The 15,652-nt window shown below is 44.8% G+C and overlaps 1 protein-coding gene across 1 annotated transcript; it reads right to left on the bottom strand.

Annotated features, from left to right (window-relative positions):
- Nucleotides 1-3,004: 3,004 nt before the first annotated feature.
- On the bottom strand, nt 3,005-14,571 carry CLN3 (CLN3 lysosomal/endosomal transmembrane protein, battenin). Its single transcript, XM_054995549.1, has 16 exons — nt 14,487-14,571; nt 14,277-14,368; nt 14,091-14,175; nt 12,959-13,061; nt 10,939-11,010; nt 10,069-10,148; nt 9,562-9,647; nt 8,641-8,713; nt 8,031-8,174; nt 7,523-7,647; nt 7,191-7,240; nt 5,310-5,378; nt 5,146-5,201; nt 4,935-5,028; nt 4,009-4,149; nt 3,005-3,732 (listed from the first exon to the last, which is right to left on the bottom strand). The coding sequence occupies exons 2-16, from the start codon at nt 14,326-14,328 to the stop codon at nt 3,613-3,615; spliced, it is 1,350 nt and encodes a 449-aa protein (XP_054851524.1). The 5' UTR covers nt 14,329-14,368; nt 14,487-14,571; the 3' UTR covers nt 3,005-3,612.
- Between the last annotated feature and the right edge of the window lie 1,081 nt (nt 14,572-15,652).

Below are 15,652 nucleotides of genomic sequence, written 5' to 3'. Positions count from 1 at the left end.
ACTAGGCTATTTTGGCCAGGAGTTTTAACCGGAACTGAAGTTCCGGCAGTCACTCTAGGCTGCCATGTCTATGGCTCCTGAACGGGAGACTTAGAATGACTTCGTGACTTCTGTTGATGCGGGAGAAAAGGATGATGGGAGTTGGATGATGGCCTTTGACGGTCAGGGGGAAAACGAGGAACCGTCTGAGGGCGCTTCCCTACCGTATTTCCTCGATTATCAGTGCACTACTAAACAATGTTATACCCTTCTAAGTCCATCGGCTTACACTGTATAATAACGAGTTTTAATAAGTCTGGCTGCGCCTGGTTTTATTGTTTTGTTTTCCATAATTGTTGACCGGGAGCACGGCTGGGGTGGGGGTGGGGTGGGATAGGATGACTCGTAACTCCATCGTAACTCCCCTGCACTGGCGGGCGCACAACCCCGTGACTGTCTCCCTCGCAGGATTAGAACTCCAGACAGCCACGAAGCAGTGGAATATCCCGATGCAGCCGCAGAGCCCTTTCTTGCCAGAGGGACACCCACCGGGGATACTTTTTTGTAAGAGAACTGTTAATTAATGACAATCTAATAAACAGCAAATTAGAAAATACTGAAAACTTTTAAGAAAACGTAAAAATGTTACCTTTAAAGTCAGGTCTTGAAAGCTATCTGCTGAACAGCGTGTGGAGCCACTTACAGAAATCCTAATGCATCTGGTAACCCCCATGTCCACCCCATATTTATAGGGAGAGTGGAAGGGAGGGGAAAGATGAGGCAATACAATGAAAGATGATTTACACCTAAAAGGGACGGGGTAAAAGCCGGAACAGACATTAAAGAGATGCCAGTACCACAAAAAACAGTGGGGTGTTAAAGAAACTCCAGAACAAGATTTTAAACATGAAAACTCTGAAATGGCACATGTTTATTAATGGCAGACAGCAGGGTGTTCTGCAAACTCGGAACTGAAAGTGTGCCCAGGCCATGTTTTCAGTCCCCACCCCCACCCCGCTCACAATTGTCTGGTGGTAGCCTGGGACTTAAAACATAGCCTCAGGGGTCACCTGGCTGCATGCTCTAACTAACAATCAAAAAGAGATGGCCTATTAATGTATATAATAAACCAAACAAAGGAATCCACTTTAAGGGTCGCTCCCGATAGACCAATTCAATTAGAGGGTCCAAATAAATGTGAGTGCAATAATGATGGGAAGGGTGTGTGTGTTTGAACAGTGAACAGTGGATTAGAGTGGACAAAATCAGTGATGCAAAAATTGGCGACACCTCGGTTGGAAAACTGCATGAGGTATTGGTATTTGAAGAGGGATTTGACTAAAGTGTCAGCAGGTGCTTGGAGAGATGGTTCATTATTAAATATTATTAATCATTATTAAAGGCAGACAGCAGGTTCAACCCTGCTGTCTGCCATTAATAAATGTGTGCCAGTTCAGAGTTTTCATGTCTAAAATCTTGTTCTTTAACACATCCCACTGTTATTTGTGGTACTGGCATTTCTTTAGTGCCCGTTTTGGGCTGTTTTTGGAGCATTTTGGCATGGAAAGGGTTAATAAGTGTGTGCCAGTTCAGAGTTTTCATTTCTAAAATCTTGTTCTGGAGTGTCTTTAACACATCCCACTGTTTTTTGTGGTGCTGGCATTTCTTTAATGCCCGTTCCGGCTTTTACTCTGTCCCCACTTGAAAGGAAGTTGCATTATCCCAGATATCTCAAAATGGCAAGCAAAAATCCACAGGATAAACAAACTACAACAATAGTTAAGTTGTTCTTTCAAACAGCACACATCCAGTCCAGCTCTTCATTCAGGTCTTGCAGCACCAGAGTATTTAATGTAAAAATCCAGAATGCCTCTTAAGGAGGTGGTGCAAAAATGGCTCCCATTTTATGAATACATCACTGCGAAAGAATTGCAAGCCTCCACCCAGCTATACCAAGCCATATTTGATACATAGCCCAATTCCAGAAGAAGAGAAAATCCATACAGCTACATCACTACTGGCATTCTCATATTAGTTATTACTATGATGCAACCCAATGAGAAAGAAATCTAACATAATATACTAATTCTTTACTTCAGTATATCTTTATATTGACAATTATACAACTCTTATATTGTTCTAGCTAAGTACAGTAATTCAATGTTACTGTTGTTATGAATGTTACCCTACTTTTGTATTGTTGATATTCATGCAATAAAATTTTAAAAAAAAGAGGTGGTGCAGCTGGAGATCAGATCCTGTATGTTCTCAGAGAGCCAGAACTTCAGCCGTTGTCTCAAGGCCACAAAAGGTAAGGCTCAAGGCTTAAATGAATTTGGTTTGGTTTGGTATACATATATGTTATGCCACAAACAATTTTAACATATAACAGCCCCATGTGTACAGGTGTAATTATTTTTTTAAAATTATACTAGGGGAAGATACCTATATAGGTATCCCAAAACCGATGGATTTTTAAACACATGGTTTTTAATATTTAAAATAAATTCAAAAATCTTTAATTATTCTTAACTCTTATGGATTTGTACTTTGATATTTCAACGCACATTTTTTTTTCTTTGTTCAACCTTCTGGGTTATCTGGTTTTCTCCGGGTTGAAATTGTCCCCATCCCCCCCGCCCCCGCTTTTTGTATGTTTTTATTTACTTCATTTATAATCCACCTTTCTCCTCAATGAAGAAGCAAAGCCGCTTACTTTGTTCTCTTCACCTCCCTTTTATCTTCACAACAACCCTGTGAGGTAGTTTAGGCTGAGAACACGTGACTGGCCCAAGATCACCCAGCAAGCTTTCATGGCCGAATGAGGATTCAGTCCCGGGCCTCTCGCTTTCTAGTCTGACACTAACCACAAGACCTCACTGGCTCTCTCTCTCTAGCTTTTTTAGAGCCCAAAAGGTGAAATCAGGAGATGTATGGTTATTTTCAATAAAATATTTAGCCAATGGGCCACTTACTCTGTTGGCATATTTGATACAAGGCAATTATCTAACGAGACCATCTGCTTTCCAAAGTTTATTGTTTCATTAATACAGTAATCACAATATTGTTCTCCCCTTGCCCCCTCATTGTTGAGTTCATGTGTCACCTTAAAAGCATTCCCTCATAATCACCTATAGAGCTGAACTAGTGTTTTTCCAGTTGTTATATTAAACACTTTTCTATTCCCACCCCCCACTAAACTGATGAACTAAATATGGCCTGCTCACGCAACAGTGAAATGTTTCCCTTCTGACACATGCTTAATATTGTTCCCATTCACAACTGTGTTTCTGTGTGCTGTTATTAAGCCCTCTAAATCCTGTGCAACAGGAAATAATCCCCATCCTTGCTGAAACAAAACAAATGGATAGACAAAAAAACAAAATAGCAGGAAAATAAATAAGTGTCTTTTTGGAGCTGTTCGTGACGGGGAAAATGACATGATGGGGAAGGTTTAAACCATCCTCCCGCTGCGGTCCCAATCTGAATTAGACCCATAGGTGCCTGAAAACAGAGTTTTTAAAAAATGTTGGGAGCTCCTGACTCAGAACTCCCAGCGCATGTCTAGATTGTCCCTCAGAGGCAGGAACGTGGCACGGAAAGGCATCCACTGGTCCCTCTGTGAAGTGGGCCTCAGGAGAGACAACAGAAATAGTTGTGGACAGGGATGGCCACAGCACCCGAAAGTGAGATGCCCAGCGTGTCAGCTATACACGAAACTCCCATGGCAAACTCCCGGTGCTCTGGCTGGCTCTGCACATGGGAATGAGAGAGAGAGATAATTAAAACACTAAACACTGAAGGCTGGCTCTTGTGAGCCACACACATGCTGTATAAAATCGAATGCAATCGCTGTGGGAGCTTTTCTGATCTCCTCAGGCAGGCCATTCCACAAAGTGAGAGCCACAACAGACAACGCTCAGTATAGGCAGATCTTACCCATTTTGTAGAGAATACTAGAGCCGGCACTGACTGACAGACCACCCCCAACCTCGGTGTGTTTTGTGAATATTCTTCCCAAAAGCTCACCTCTGCACTGACACAGTGGAAGGTGTTCACGTAGCTAGCTCCTCCAAGCAGCCCCTCATAGACGATTAGAATGAAAAATAAATAAATGCTGGGCAAAAACATGAAGTACACTGCTCCCAGGAAGAACACCATGTTGAGGCACTGGAATAAGAAAAGAACATTAACATCAGGAGTGGAAAGCTAGTGTAGTACAGTAGTTAGAATGGCAAGGCCAGGTTCAGTCCCTGCTCAGCCATGAACCTCATTACCTGATCTAGAGCAAAGAACTTTTACTCAGTGATATGATTCTCAGAACTGTAGTAAAAGGTTCCAAGTCTAGTCCATGGCATCTCCATCCTGGCATCTCCAATTATAGGAAACAGATGCCAGGAAAGACACTTTGCCAGAAGAAACACTCACTTTGCAGTACACACGTGCAGGCCTAGCTTATTTTGTTACATGAGGCCCCAAGAAGCATCATTCCTTCATGTCTGTCTGTCTGTCATTCATAGTCTGCCTTTCTCACTGAGACTCAAGGCAGATTACACAGTGAAGTTCAATACAATCAACAGCTGGGACATTCAACGCACAATACAAGATGGTATAGATTGCAGAAATTTGAAAACAAGCAAAAATCTGATACAGAGCTGAAACAACGTTGAAACAAAACATAAGTAATTTGACCTGACATAATTAATGACTGTAACAGTGCACAGTAGTATAGTCTATAGTTCCTATTGAAACATCTCTTTGAACCATATCCTTACAGCACAGCCCTATCACCTGTGTAAGAAAGCCCTTTAGAAGCTCTGGCATCATATGGAAAGTACTACTGAGATGGGCCTTGTGAAGGGAGGAAGGTGGTGATTTTCCAGAGGAAACCAGGAGCCTCAACAGAGCAGGAAGGAACCATTCATGTGGGTGTGTTGTGGGAGGGAGCACTTTACCTGCAGCACTGCCAGGATCCATATATGTCGAATCCGTACACAACTGGCAGAGGAACGAGAGAGAAAGACCCCAGCTTGGTAGAGCATCTGGTACCTGTGGGAGGCAAGAGAAATCCAGGCATCCTTGCTGTGAGACCCTTTCCGCTCTAGCCCAAACACATCTCATGCTTAGCTCCAGTTCTGGAGTGCTATCTTTTTATCACCTCCTCACCAGCGATACTGTTGTGGATGACTCAGTGGTGCCTCTTTGAAATAGAGCAGTTCAAACTGGAAAAGGAAAACATCGAGAAGAAAGGGGTTAATAAGGCAGGGCAAAGAAGAAACAGCCATGCCCCCCATACCATGCAGAGGTTCCCTAATCTTTACACTACTCACCAGACCCTGGTTAATGAAGTACTCTGCAAAATACACAACAGCCAAAGGCAGGAGGTATTTTAAGAGACCCTGGAGGAGAGAAGGATGTGTATGAGTACTGATGTCTTTATCCTCTTGGGGCTCAATGCCCATAAGCCTCTCCATCCTGTAGGCTGCCAACCTCCAAATGAGGCCTGGAGATCTCCCAGAATAACAACTGATCTGCAGACTACGTACGTCAGTTTCCTCTGGGGGAAAGAGCTGCTTTGGAGGGTAGACGCTACAGCATCACATTGCCACTAAATTCCTTCCTCTCCCCAAACCTCGCCCTTCCCTGGCTCTGCCCTTAAAAATCTCCAGGAATTTCCAACCCAGAGTTGGCAACTCAACTTTACATTTGACCCCACTGTTGTTGGCTTAAGGACAGCAATGTGCCTGTGCTGTCTTGGGAAGATCAGGGAATTCTGGCAACCTCTCTCAACCCATCTACTCAGGTATTAAAGGTGGAAGGGTTCTGCCTCTGTTGCTCATAGTGGCTTCTTGATTCCCTTAAAACACACAGAGAAACTCTAAACACCACCACCACCACCATGCTGGCAATGCCCATGGTGTGATCTGCCTTAGGCCAGGGCGAGAGCAGATTGTGAGTCCTCACGGCCCAGCAGGTTGGAGATCCATTTATTATTTATTCCTTCACACCCTTTTCCAGCCAAACCCTTGGGTTCACAAACAGCTAAAAATCCAATACAAGTACTAATTAAAATGCAACACCATACACTGCTCAGGGATAGGGGCTCTCCATAAGGTCTGGGTCAGGAGCAATGGAGGGATGCTTAGACGCTTCCTGTCTTTCCTTTGAGTAATCTGGAACCTGGAGGAGGGAAGAGCTCAGTGGAGCTGGGTCTAGGCAGGATGAACGGATGCCTCGCAGTTTCTTGCCCTTGCCGATTGCAAATGGAAGCTGGAGAAAGGGAGGCTGTCAACTAGCACTAAATCTAGGCACGATCGAGGGGTGTCCGGCTGCTGTCTTCCCTTGAGCAGAGAGCATGGTGTAAGAACTTGTATGAAGCCATAAAGCAGGTAGAGAACACAGGGACAATCTCAAGCAATGCAGCCTTCCTCGGCAGACCTTTCTGAGGATGTTCAGCACACATCTTGTGCAAGAAGTAGTGTGTCGCCTCTGCCAAAGCTCATCAGGACTTACAGTGCCACCCTAAGCAGAGTTGACACCCTTCTAAGCCCACTGAAGCTTAAAAAGGTGTAACTCTGCTTAGGACGGCACTATTAGTCCTGGAGCTTGTGCCAAATACCAGTATACATCTTTGGAACATTCATAATAATAAATAATGAGCATTTTTAGCCATTTCTTTTTTATTAGTTTATATTATCATCGAGCAACTATAAAATGAAAATTAAGGTAACAACAACATGCAATTGGTTTGGCTGCAAAAAGAAAAATAAGGGCGGAAATAAAAGCTGATAGTTGAGGATTCAGGAATGCTGCAAGTGCGCAGGACGTAACAAATTAGGCTGCAAGATCCAAAATTTAAAAGGATCTTTTCAGGGAGAAGTAGACTGTCGAATGTAAACATATAATTGTATAGTAAACATATAGAAGGATCGTGTTCACTGAAATAGGCATTGCTAGATTTTTATGGGGAATTGCTTCATTAAGTACTGTGGAAACACAGTTGTAATTCTGCTTCCATCTGATCCTGGAAAAGGAATTTCTGAGCACTAGAAACAGTGAAATCCTAAGCAGAGTTACTGCAGTCTAAGCCCATTTGGTTTCAATAGGCTTAGACTGGAGTAACTCTGCTTAGGATTTTACTGAAAATACCCCAGTGTGGAAGCAGCCTGTCCCAGCATGCGACCCTCCCCATTTTTCAGCCTGATTCTCACCTTGACCACCTTCCCCTTTTCCTGTAAGCTGATGCTATGAATTTGTGATTCTGGAGCAAGAGACAAATTGTAGAAATGAGACAAAATTAGTCAAACACGTTGATAAGTATTGTGAAGTATTTTGTACTGTAATGTAAAGACATTATAAAGAATGATGACGTTTCGGGGTAACTTTCTCCCATGAGCAGCGTGCATCATGGGTAAAGTTGCAGCTATCCTTTTTCTCCTCACAGATAAACAAAGAGAATTATGGATTAAACGTTTCTCCTCCCCTTTGATGCAACTTGTGGTACTACAGAAAGATGGCCCCCTCCTGCCTAGGAATCACTTACTGTTCTGGAATGTGGCTGCATCCCCTAAAAGTGGCTGATGAGTCGAGGAAGGGGAATGCAGAGGCGGTGGGGGAGCACCCCAGCCCCAGCGTGGGGCATGTGGGGGTGGAGCCAATAACAAATAGCTATGGAAAAAAGAAAGAAAGGGTGGGAATCAACGAGGCCAGGTGCATTGCAAGATCAAGAGTAAGATCCAACCAGTTTTTCTGCTGGTGAAACAAAGAGGACCACCCTTTGACCGCCCAAAAGTTTGCTTAGGATCATGGAACCTGCATGAACAAAAGCCATATAGGAGGGGGAAGTATGGGGCATCCCACTCTACCCTGCCTTGAACAAGCATCCTCTTTGCTAGCCTCTGAACAACTTTTACCCATAGCACTACCCACCTAGCCTCCTGTCCATCTTCCCTTCCCATAGCAACTTCCCATCTTGTCTCCTCGACAACTGTCTCCCTGTCTTAGCAACCAGTAGGCCCTTGCTACAGCCTATGCCTGCCTCCAGAGCTCACCTGGCCAACATAACGACAGGAATGATGTTCATGGTGAGAAGGGTGTGCTGAGGGGTCAGGCCAGCCTGTGTCAGCCCAAGGTAGGAGAGAGCCCCCAACAGGCCAGCCCCACCGGTTCCTGAGGACCAGGCAGATACCACGGCACTACCATGGAGAAACAGAAAGGGAACAGTATGAACCATAGTGCCTCTTCTCTGTCAGTGATGACACCCTCAGATGCTACAGCCATCTTCATCCCAAAAAGTAGTGAACCCAGTAACTTTTGCTATGTAGAAGCAAAGAGTTGTGAGTTTGATACCCATTATCGTGAGGATGTGAAATAATTAACAGGTATGCTAACGATGACAACAAAGTCTAAGGGAATACATGGGGCCTGCTAAATACAGTTTTTTAATGGCAGGTTTTTAACACTTGTTAATTTTAATATTTTGTTATTCTGTTTCATCATTTTATCATGTTTTATTTTGTAAGCTGCCTCGAGCAGGTTCTCTTGAGAGAAGTGGCATAGAAGCTTTTCTCAATCAATAAAACCAACATCATCACAAATCTTTATCCCCCGCTTCCCCCCAACCACCACCGCTTCCCCCCAACCACCCTATCCTTTTGTTACCTGTCAAAAAAAGATGTGAGTGCCAAAAATGTGATTTCACCCAGGCCGGACGAAATACTGGCCAGCACAACACCTAAAGCAACAAGAAGGAAAAAAAAGATCCCCTCACCCAAGTGCAGGGTGTGTTTAGGTGACCCTGTCATAGCTAAGCGGTGAACTCGGTGCTCTGTATAGATGGGAGAATTTTAGCAGATGCCTTGCCTGTGATCATAAGTGTTTCAAGGCTGGAAAAAGCTGCACCAACCACAATCCCTGTGCAAAGATTAATGCTGTTTGTGCCCCAAGACATATGCTTGTATCCACTGACAGGGTTATGGAAAGTGGGTGGGGTGGGGTGGGGGGAGACAACTGTGAGAAGATAGTTTTAGGTAGGTAGCCATGTTGGTCTGCAACAGAACAGCAGGATTTGAGTCCAGTGACACCTTAAGAGTCCAACAAGATTTTCAGGGTATGAGCTTTTGAGAGTCAGAGTTCCCTTTGTCAGATACAAGCAGGAATGGAGAACCCTGAGCCTTTATATCCCAGCCAGACTACCCCTTCCATCTACTGACTCATGAAAGCTCATATCCTGAAAATCTTGTTGGTCTGTAAGGTGCCACTGGACTCAAATCTGACTGTGAGAAGGTTGCTGAGGAAGAGAGGGGTGTGGGAAGGTCCCTCTATGAAGGACAACCAAGATGGACTTCTAAGGGCAGAGACCATGGGATGGATCCAACCAGCTGTTCTGCTTGGGTAAAAGAGAAAAGAGGGGGGTCTCCTTTAACTATGCTGAGGATCATAGTATCTGCATGGATACAAGCCATGTGGGTAAATGGGCTTATAGCTAAGGAGGATAACTGGGTGAGACTGTGCAAAAAAGAGGGCTGGATCCAACCCCATATGTCTTGTTCCCTTACAATCTCCTGTGAAGATGGAGCTTACCTGCAAAGCTTTGGGCTGGCCCTGCTGAGAAGGCCACCAGCAAGAAACTGCCCAGGGCCGTGAAGATACAAACGATGACCCGCAAGCTGTGAGTTAGAGGGGAAGGGGGGAAAAGATGAGGGGGTAAATGGAGGGAGTCAAAATGAGTCACATCTGTCTTGATTAGTCCTTCCAGCAGGACAACTCTCCCTAGTAACCAGTCCACCAGCACAATGAGAGCATTGGACTGGGATCTGGGAAACCCAGTTTCAAATTCCTATTCTGCCATGGAAGCTTGTTTGCTCTCTCTCAGACTAATCTACCTCTCAGGGTTGTTGTGAGGGTTAACTGGAGGAGGTAAGATTCAAGAATCCCACAGGATAAACATGTATTAAACAAACACACAAATAAATAAACCTCCCCTGCTCCACTCATTCTTCATTACCCCCAGCTTCCTTGTATTACCCATCCTCCTCTTTTCTGGGAAACTGGTTTCTCCCTGTACAGGGTGAAACTCTGCCAACTTACCCATAGGGCAACAGATGAATATAAAAAGGAGCGCTGAATTTGATAAGGAGAGTAGGAAGAATGTCTGCCAAAAGCACAGCCTGCAGGGGATACCACAAGGAGACACATGAACACACAGAACTGCGTTATACTATTCCTGTTCATATGCTACAAGAAAGAGCGCATTCACTTGACAAAAACGGGGACCTCTACCTGGATAAATGTGTGGTTTCAATCACATGTTCAGCTGTACATTGGTTGAAAGTCATGAGAATCACTCAACACACATTTAAAAAATCTCTGTCTGTGGAGCCAGTTTGGTGTAGTGGTTAAGAGTGTGGGACTCTAATCTGGAGAACCGGGTTTGATTCCCCGCTCCTCCACTTGAAGCCAGCTGGGTGACCTTGGGCTCGTCACGGCTCTCTGGAGCTCTCTCAGCCCCACCCACCTCACAGGGTGTTTGCTGTTGTGGGGATAATAATGACATACTTTGTAAACAACTCTTGGGCATTAAGTTGTCCTGAAGGGCGGTATATAAATTGAATGTTATTATTGTTATACGTGTATTCACTGTAACTAGTGAATAGGGCGACTGAGTCAGACTATTGGTATGGCTGCAAGAAGGCTGAGAGGAGATGAACCCTTGGTCTATCAAGATCAGTACTGGCTACTCGTACTGGCAGCAGCTCTCTGATGTCTCAAAGAGTTTTTCCTCATCATTTTTAATTTCCAGATCCTTTTTAACTGGAGATACTGTGGATAAAACCTTGAGACTTTCTGTACACAAAGCCAGTGCTCAGCCAGTGAGCCCATCCTCTCCCCTATCTGTAGGCAAGAGGGAGTGGAGGCTTGTCTCACAGCCCTCTGTCACCCTCTGTTCTATGTACTCACCCCTGTAGAAATGACGTTGCAATCATAGCGAGAGGTATTGGAGAAGTTCCTCGTCAAGGTCGTGTGTGGAGTCTGAGACAGAAATCAGACACAAGAGACAAGCGATTACATAGGAGATGTAAGACTGCTGCCCACATTTTCTCCCCTCCGAATCCAAACTCATCTTGCATGAAAAAACACAGTGGCTTATTCCCCTTTCGAGGAGATTTGATGGTTCAGGAACATGGACACTTACAGTGCCATCTTGAGCAGAGCCACCTCTTTCTAAGTCCACTGAAGGGCGTAACTCTGCTTTGGAGGACACTGTTAATGGCATGCTCAAACACACTCTCTATAATCATGTGTGCTGTCAGCCCCTGGCAAGGCTGGCCATATCCTAAGGGCCTCGGCCAGGTTGCAGGGGCCATAAGAAAGAAGGGGGGGGCTTTGTTAGCAGACCAGGGCCGCCTTTCTTTTGTGCTTTTGCTGAGCCTGCACTTTTGTAGGTGTAAGTGGACAACAGTGATTTGCAGTGCCTCTCTGTAGTCAGACTGCTGAGTCCACCCAGACAGCACTTCCGCTGTGGAAGCAAACTGCTTACTTTCATTCCCAGTCTTCCAAGCAATTCTGGAAGTGTCACAATGGCTTCTTCCCACTTTTCCTAGAGTGAAATGATGCCTCACCCCACAGGTGGTGGAGAGTGCCCTCAAGTCATAGCTGACTTCTGGTAACCCCTGGTGGGGTTTACATTGCAAGAGACTAACAGAGTTGGTTTGCCATTGCCTGCCTCTGTAGCCCTGGTCTTCCTTGGATGTCTCCCATCCAATTACCAACATGCTTACTATCAGAGGTTATGGTTTGCTTCTCTTTACCTATATCTCTGTGATTGCAGTTTGCATTTGTTATTAATTTGATGGAAGTCACTTTAGGCCCCGTTAATAAGGAGAAAAGCAGGCTACAAACATTTTAAACAAATAAACCTATAGTTGGGTAAATAAATGTTTAATTTGTACTCTGCTAGTGCTCAGAAGCTAGTTTAACACAGCTGGCCACAAGTTGCAGAACAAGTTTTTCTAGTTAGTGTTTGGAATTTGCCTGACTAAATGTTAATGGGGAGAAGTCCCAAGGGCTGGAGCAACACCATGAAATGAGAAGGTGCTTTGGCCTCCCCGCCCATGCCATTTTCACCATGCGCAATGGCCTCAGGAAGCTACTATCTGCCCAGTTGGGGAAATTGTACATGGAAATTTCCCCAACAGGCAAACAGCAGCCCCCCTGACCCATTTCAAATCAGGAAACAGGAAGACTTCGGTCTCCTCTCCCGTTCCCCTGTGGTGCATACATCTGTAACACGTTTCGAGCATGGAACTCCCAGCGCTTGTCTGGTTGGCGTGTCTGAGGCAGACAAGAGGTGGGCAGGGGGTCAGAATAACGCAATACGGTTAGGCCCTCAGTGGACCTTACAAATAGGTACTGTCTCCAGGGGTTCCACAGACCCTACCCGATCTGTCCCTTGGGGCCTTCTCACCATCTGAAGAGTTCAGAAACCTTTGTATTTCTTTGTGGTCTATTCCCGTTGGAGCTGTGCACGTACTCCATTCCGCATAAGCTGCCTTAAACCAAGTTAAGACTGTTGATCTCTCTAGCTCAATACTGTTGAATTTAACCAGCAGCATTTCCCAAGGATCTTGGGCAGAGAAGGGTCTTTCCCATCACTTGCTCCCTAAATTCATCTTTACTGCAGATGCCAGGGACTGAACCTGAGTGTGCAAAAGACCGTGCTCTACTACTGGGCCACTGCCTCTCCCTCTTTCTATAGCCTCTTTCTTGCATATTCCCACCACACACATCTCTCACACAGAGGTCTCATATTCCTTAGCACTTGCATGCATCTGCACATTCTTCCTGCTGTCTTCCCACTCTCACTTCCTATGTGCCTCTCATGCATGAATGGGCACATGGCTCATTATTTCCATGCGCCCAGTTTCTTGCTCTGTTCAGCAGGTCAACACAAGCATCTTCTTCTCCCTGGCACACCTACCGGTCTGGTCCCATTGCCACCAGGCACTTTTTGATGGCTGAGAATGTCATGGGCTGCACTCAGCATGACCACATAGGCAAAGTTGTTGCAGAGGCCTAGCAGCCTGTGTGGGTAAAGAAGACTGGTCAGTGTGATGGGAAACAGATAAGCAAGGGAAGGCAAGATCAGAGTTGGAACCTCACTTCCCAAAGTTCTACAGTGCTCTACACAGAAGCATGAAAATGTCACACATACCTTGCCATAGAAGCAGCTGCAAACTTACTTCATGTTCTACTGCTTTGGCCCCCCACCCCATTCCACCCCCTTACTTAGGTTATGACTGTGTTTTCAATGGTTATTTATGCCTTCCCCTCGCAGACCAGAACTCCTCCTCCTTTCCTTTCCCACCCAAGCCACACTGCCATATTACACCATGTTCCCCCAGGTATACAGAACGATAGGACTTGGTAAATTTACCAAAAGGACAAGGGAAAAAGCTTTAAAAGCCCAATTGAGATCAACTATGACAGAATGTTAAGAGCACATGAAAGGAAAAAACAGCCTGCTCAAACTCCAGAATTTTTTTTTTGGAAAGGGAGATTTTGGGGACTGTAACAGGATTTCCAAATAGTTTGCCTTTCATACATTTCTCTCAGGGTCCAGCTTGCAAATACAAATGCAAGCAAGGAGCAAGAAAACATAAGAAAGCCAGTTTAGCGTAGTGGTTAAGAGTGGCAAGACTCTAACCTGGAGAGCTGGGCTTGATTCCCCACTCCTCCACTTGAAGCCAGCTGGGTGACCTTGGGTCAGTCACAGCTCTTCCAGAGCTCTCTCAGCTCCACCCACCCCACAGAGTGATTGTCATGAGGATAACAATAACACACTTAGTAAACCGCTCTGAGTGGGTGTTAAGTTGTCCTCAAGGGCAGTATATAAATCAAATATTATTGTTATTACAAACTGATATGCATGCACAGCACGCAAACGAAAGGAAAGTAGACATGCCAAAGCCTAGAAAAAAGAAACACAAGAAGAACCAAGTTGTCCTATCCAATGAAAACACAAGAGAAAGAGTGAAATGATGGCCAGAGCATCTACTTTCGTGAATGCTTTGAACAATAAAAATAAAAAGATAAAAAACAGAACCCCCTACCAGAAGCCTGCAATGTTCCTCCACTTTTTGCAAGTGTCCACAGTGGCTTCAGACTCCACAAAAGAAGATTCATCTTCCTCTTCCTCTGTTTTGGGGCCGGGCGGAGGCGGAGAAAGGAAGAGTTAGGATTAGGAAAAATAAGCGAGGGTTGGGGAGAAAGCTGTAGAGGACAGCAGAGGCACCCACCGTCCGAGTCAGCTGTGAGGCGCTGCCATTCTCGTCCTGTGGTGATCCCCATGGTAGAAAGGAGGGGATGTGAGGGGCCGTCTGCAACAAACCTAAGGAGCACGAGTGAGAAAGAAGCAGTTATCCCTCAGAACTTCATAGCCACACTCCTTTTCCTATCTGGATAAAACACACAGGCTCCATGATCATTCTTTGTGGCTGCCTCTGTACCTTCAAGAAATAGCCCAAAACAACATTGCCCCCTTCTGAAACTCCAGGAGCAACAAAATGCCAAAAAGCGTCTTCCCGAAACTACAGTCACGTGAACATCTCACCAACAACCACCTCCCCCAACCGCCTGATCTGCTTCCTGGTTTGATACCAGTTCCTGTTCTCACTGCCCTCACTTGTGTGTCACAGTAATTATTTTCCCCAGGGAAAATAGAACAGAGGCATAGATAAAGCACAGGCAGGCTCTCGTTAATAGGTTACACCAATAGGGCTGGTTTTACCATCAGATAAAATGGCTCCCCTAATCTTGTCTGCTAGGGATGTGAAAGAGATATAAAGTTACAAGTCACTAGCTAGGTTTGCCAACTCTTAAATTGGGAAATTCCTGGAGATTAGAGATTGAAGGGCAGGATTTGGGAAGGGGAAGGACCTCAGTGAGGTATAATGTCACAGAGTATGTTCTCCACAACAACCATTTTATCCAGGGGAACTAATCTCTGTTGGAGATCAGTTATGATTCTGGATGATCTCCAGTCCTAACCTGGAGGATGGCACCTGAGCAGGTTTTAAAAAATATTTTTGTGCTTTTTTAAATTAATAAACTTTTGTCAACTAGCAATCTGCCCAAATCTCAATTTTACATAGGTCTGTTTTAAATATGCATACCTTTTAAAAATGTACAGTGCAACTGATTTTTTCAGATTATCTGCCTATTTCCAAATTTGTGATGGATGCAATTTTTTGCTATCTTGCGATGCATCAGTAAGAAACTCTCCTGTAAAGTAAAGGGCTGTATTTTTATTTAATTTCTAGATTAATGGTCTCTAAATCTGTTTTAAGTATTTTTATAGGAAAGTTGCTGCACAGTTAGTGTATAGGTACGCTCCAATCCCTACAATGGTGATTTCCTGTGAAGTTCTCATTGCTACTGCAAAATAGGGTTGCAAATGCCAATTTGGGAAATTCCTGGAAGTGTGGGGGGTAGAGCCTAGGAAGGGTGGAGTTTAAGGAAGGGAAGAATTTCAGTGGAGTCTAATGCCATAGATTCCAGCTTCCCAAGCAGCCTTTTTCTCCAGTGAGTCAGTCAACCAATCAACCTGTTGTTATTATGGTAACTCAATTCTGGCGATTCCTAGAGCTACCCTATGTCTCTTCTGGGATTTCCC

Source organism: Eublepharis macularius, chromosome 12 (genome assembly GCF_028583425.1).
Source record: "Eublepharis macularius isolate TG4126 chromosome 12, MPM_Emac_v1.0, whole genome shotgun sequence".
NCBI classification, from domain to species: domain Eukaryota; kingdom Metazoa; phylum Chordata; class Lepidosauria; order Squamata; family Eublepharidae; genus Eublepharis; species Eublepharis macularius.
The sequence above is the reverse complement of the archived record's forward strand: the minus strand, read 5'-3'. Positions and strand labels throughout refer to the sequence as shown.

Bases quoted from the DNA above. Each gene is read 5' to 3' on its own strand.
- CLN3 (XM_054995549.1), bottom strand. From the start codon at position 14,328: ATGGGGATCACCACAGGACGAGAATGGCAGCGCCTCACAGCTGACTCG. The intron at 8,714-9,561 runs GTAAGCTCCATC...TTGTTGCTTTAG, and splicing joins GCCAGCCCAAAGCTTTGCAG to GTGTTGTGCTGGCCAGTATT. The intron at 4,150-4,934 runs GTAAAGTGCTCC...TTCTTATTCCAG, and splicing joins GGATCCTGGCAGTGCTGCAG to TGCCTCAACATGGTGTTCTT.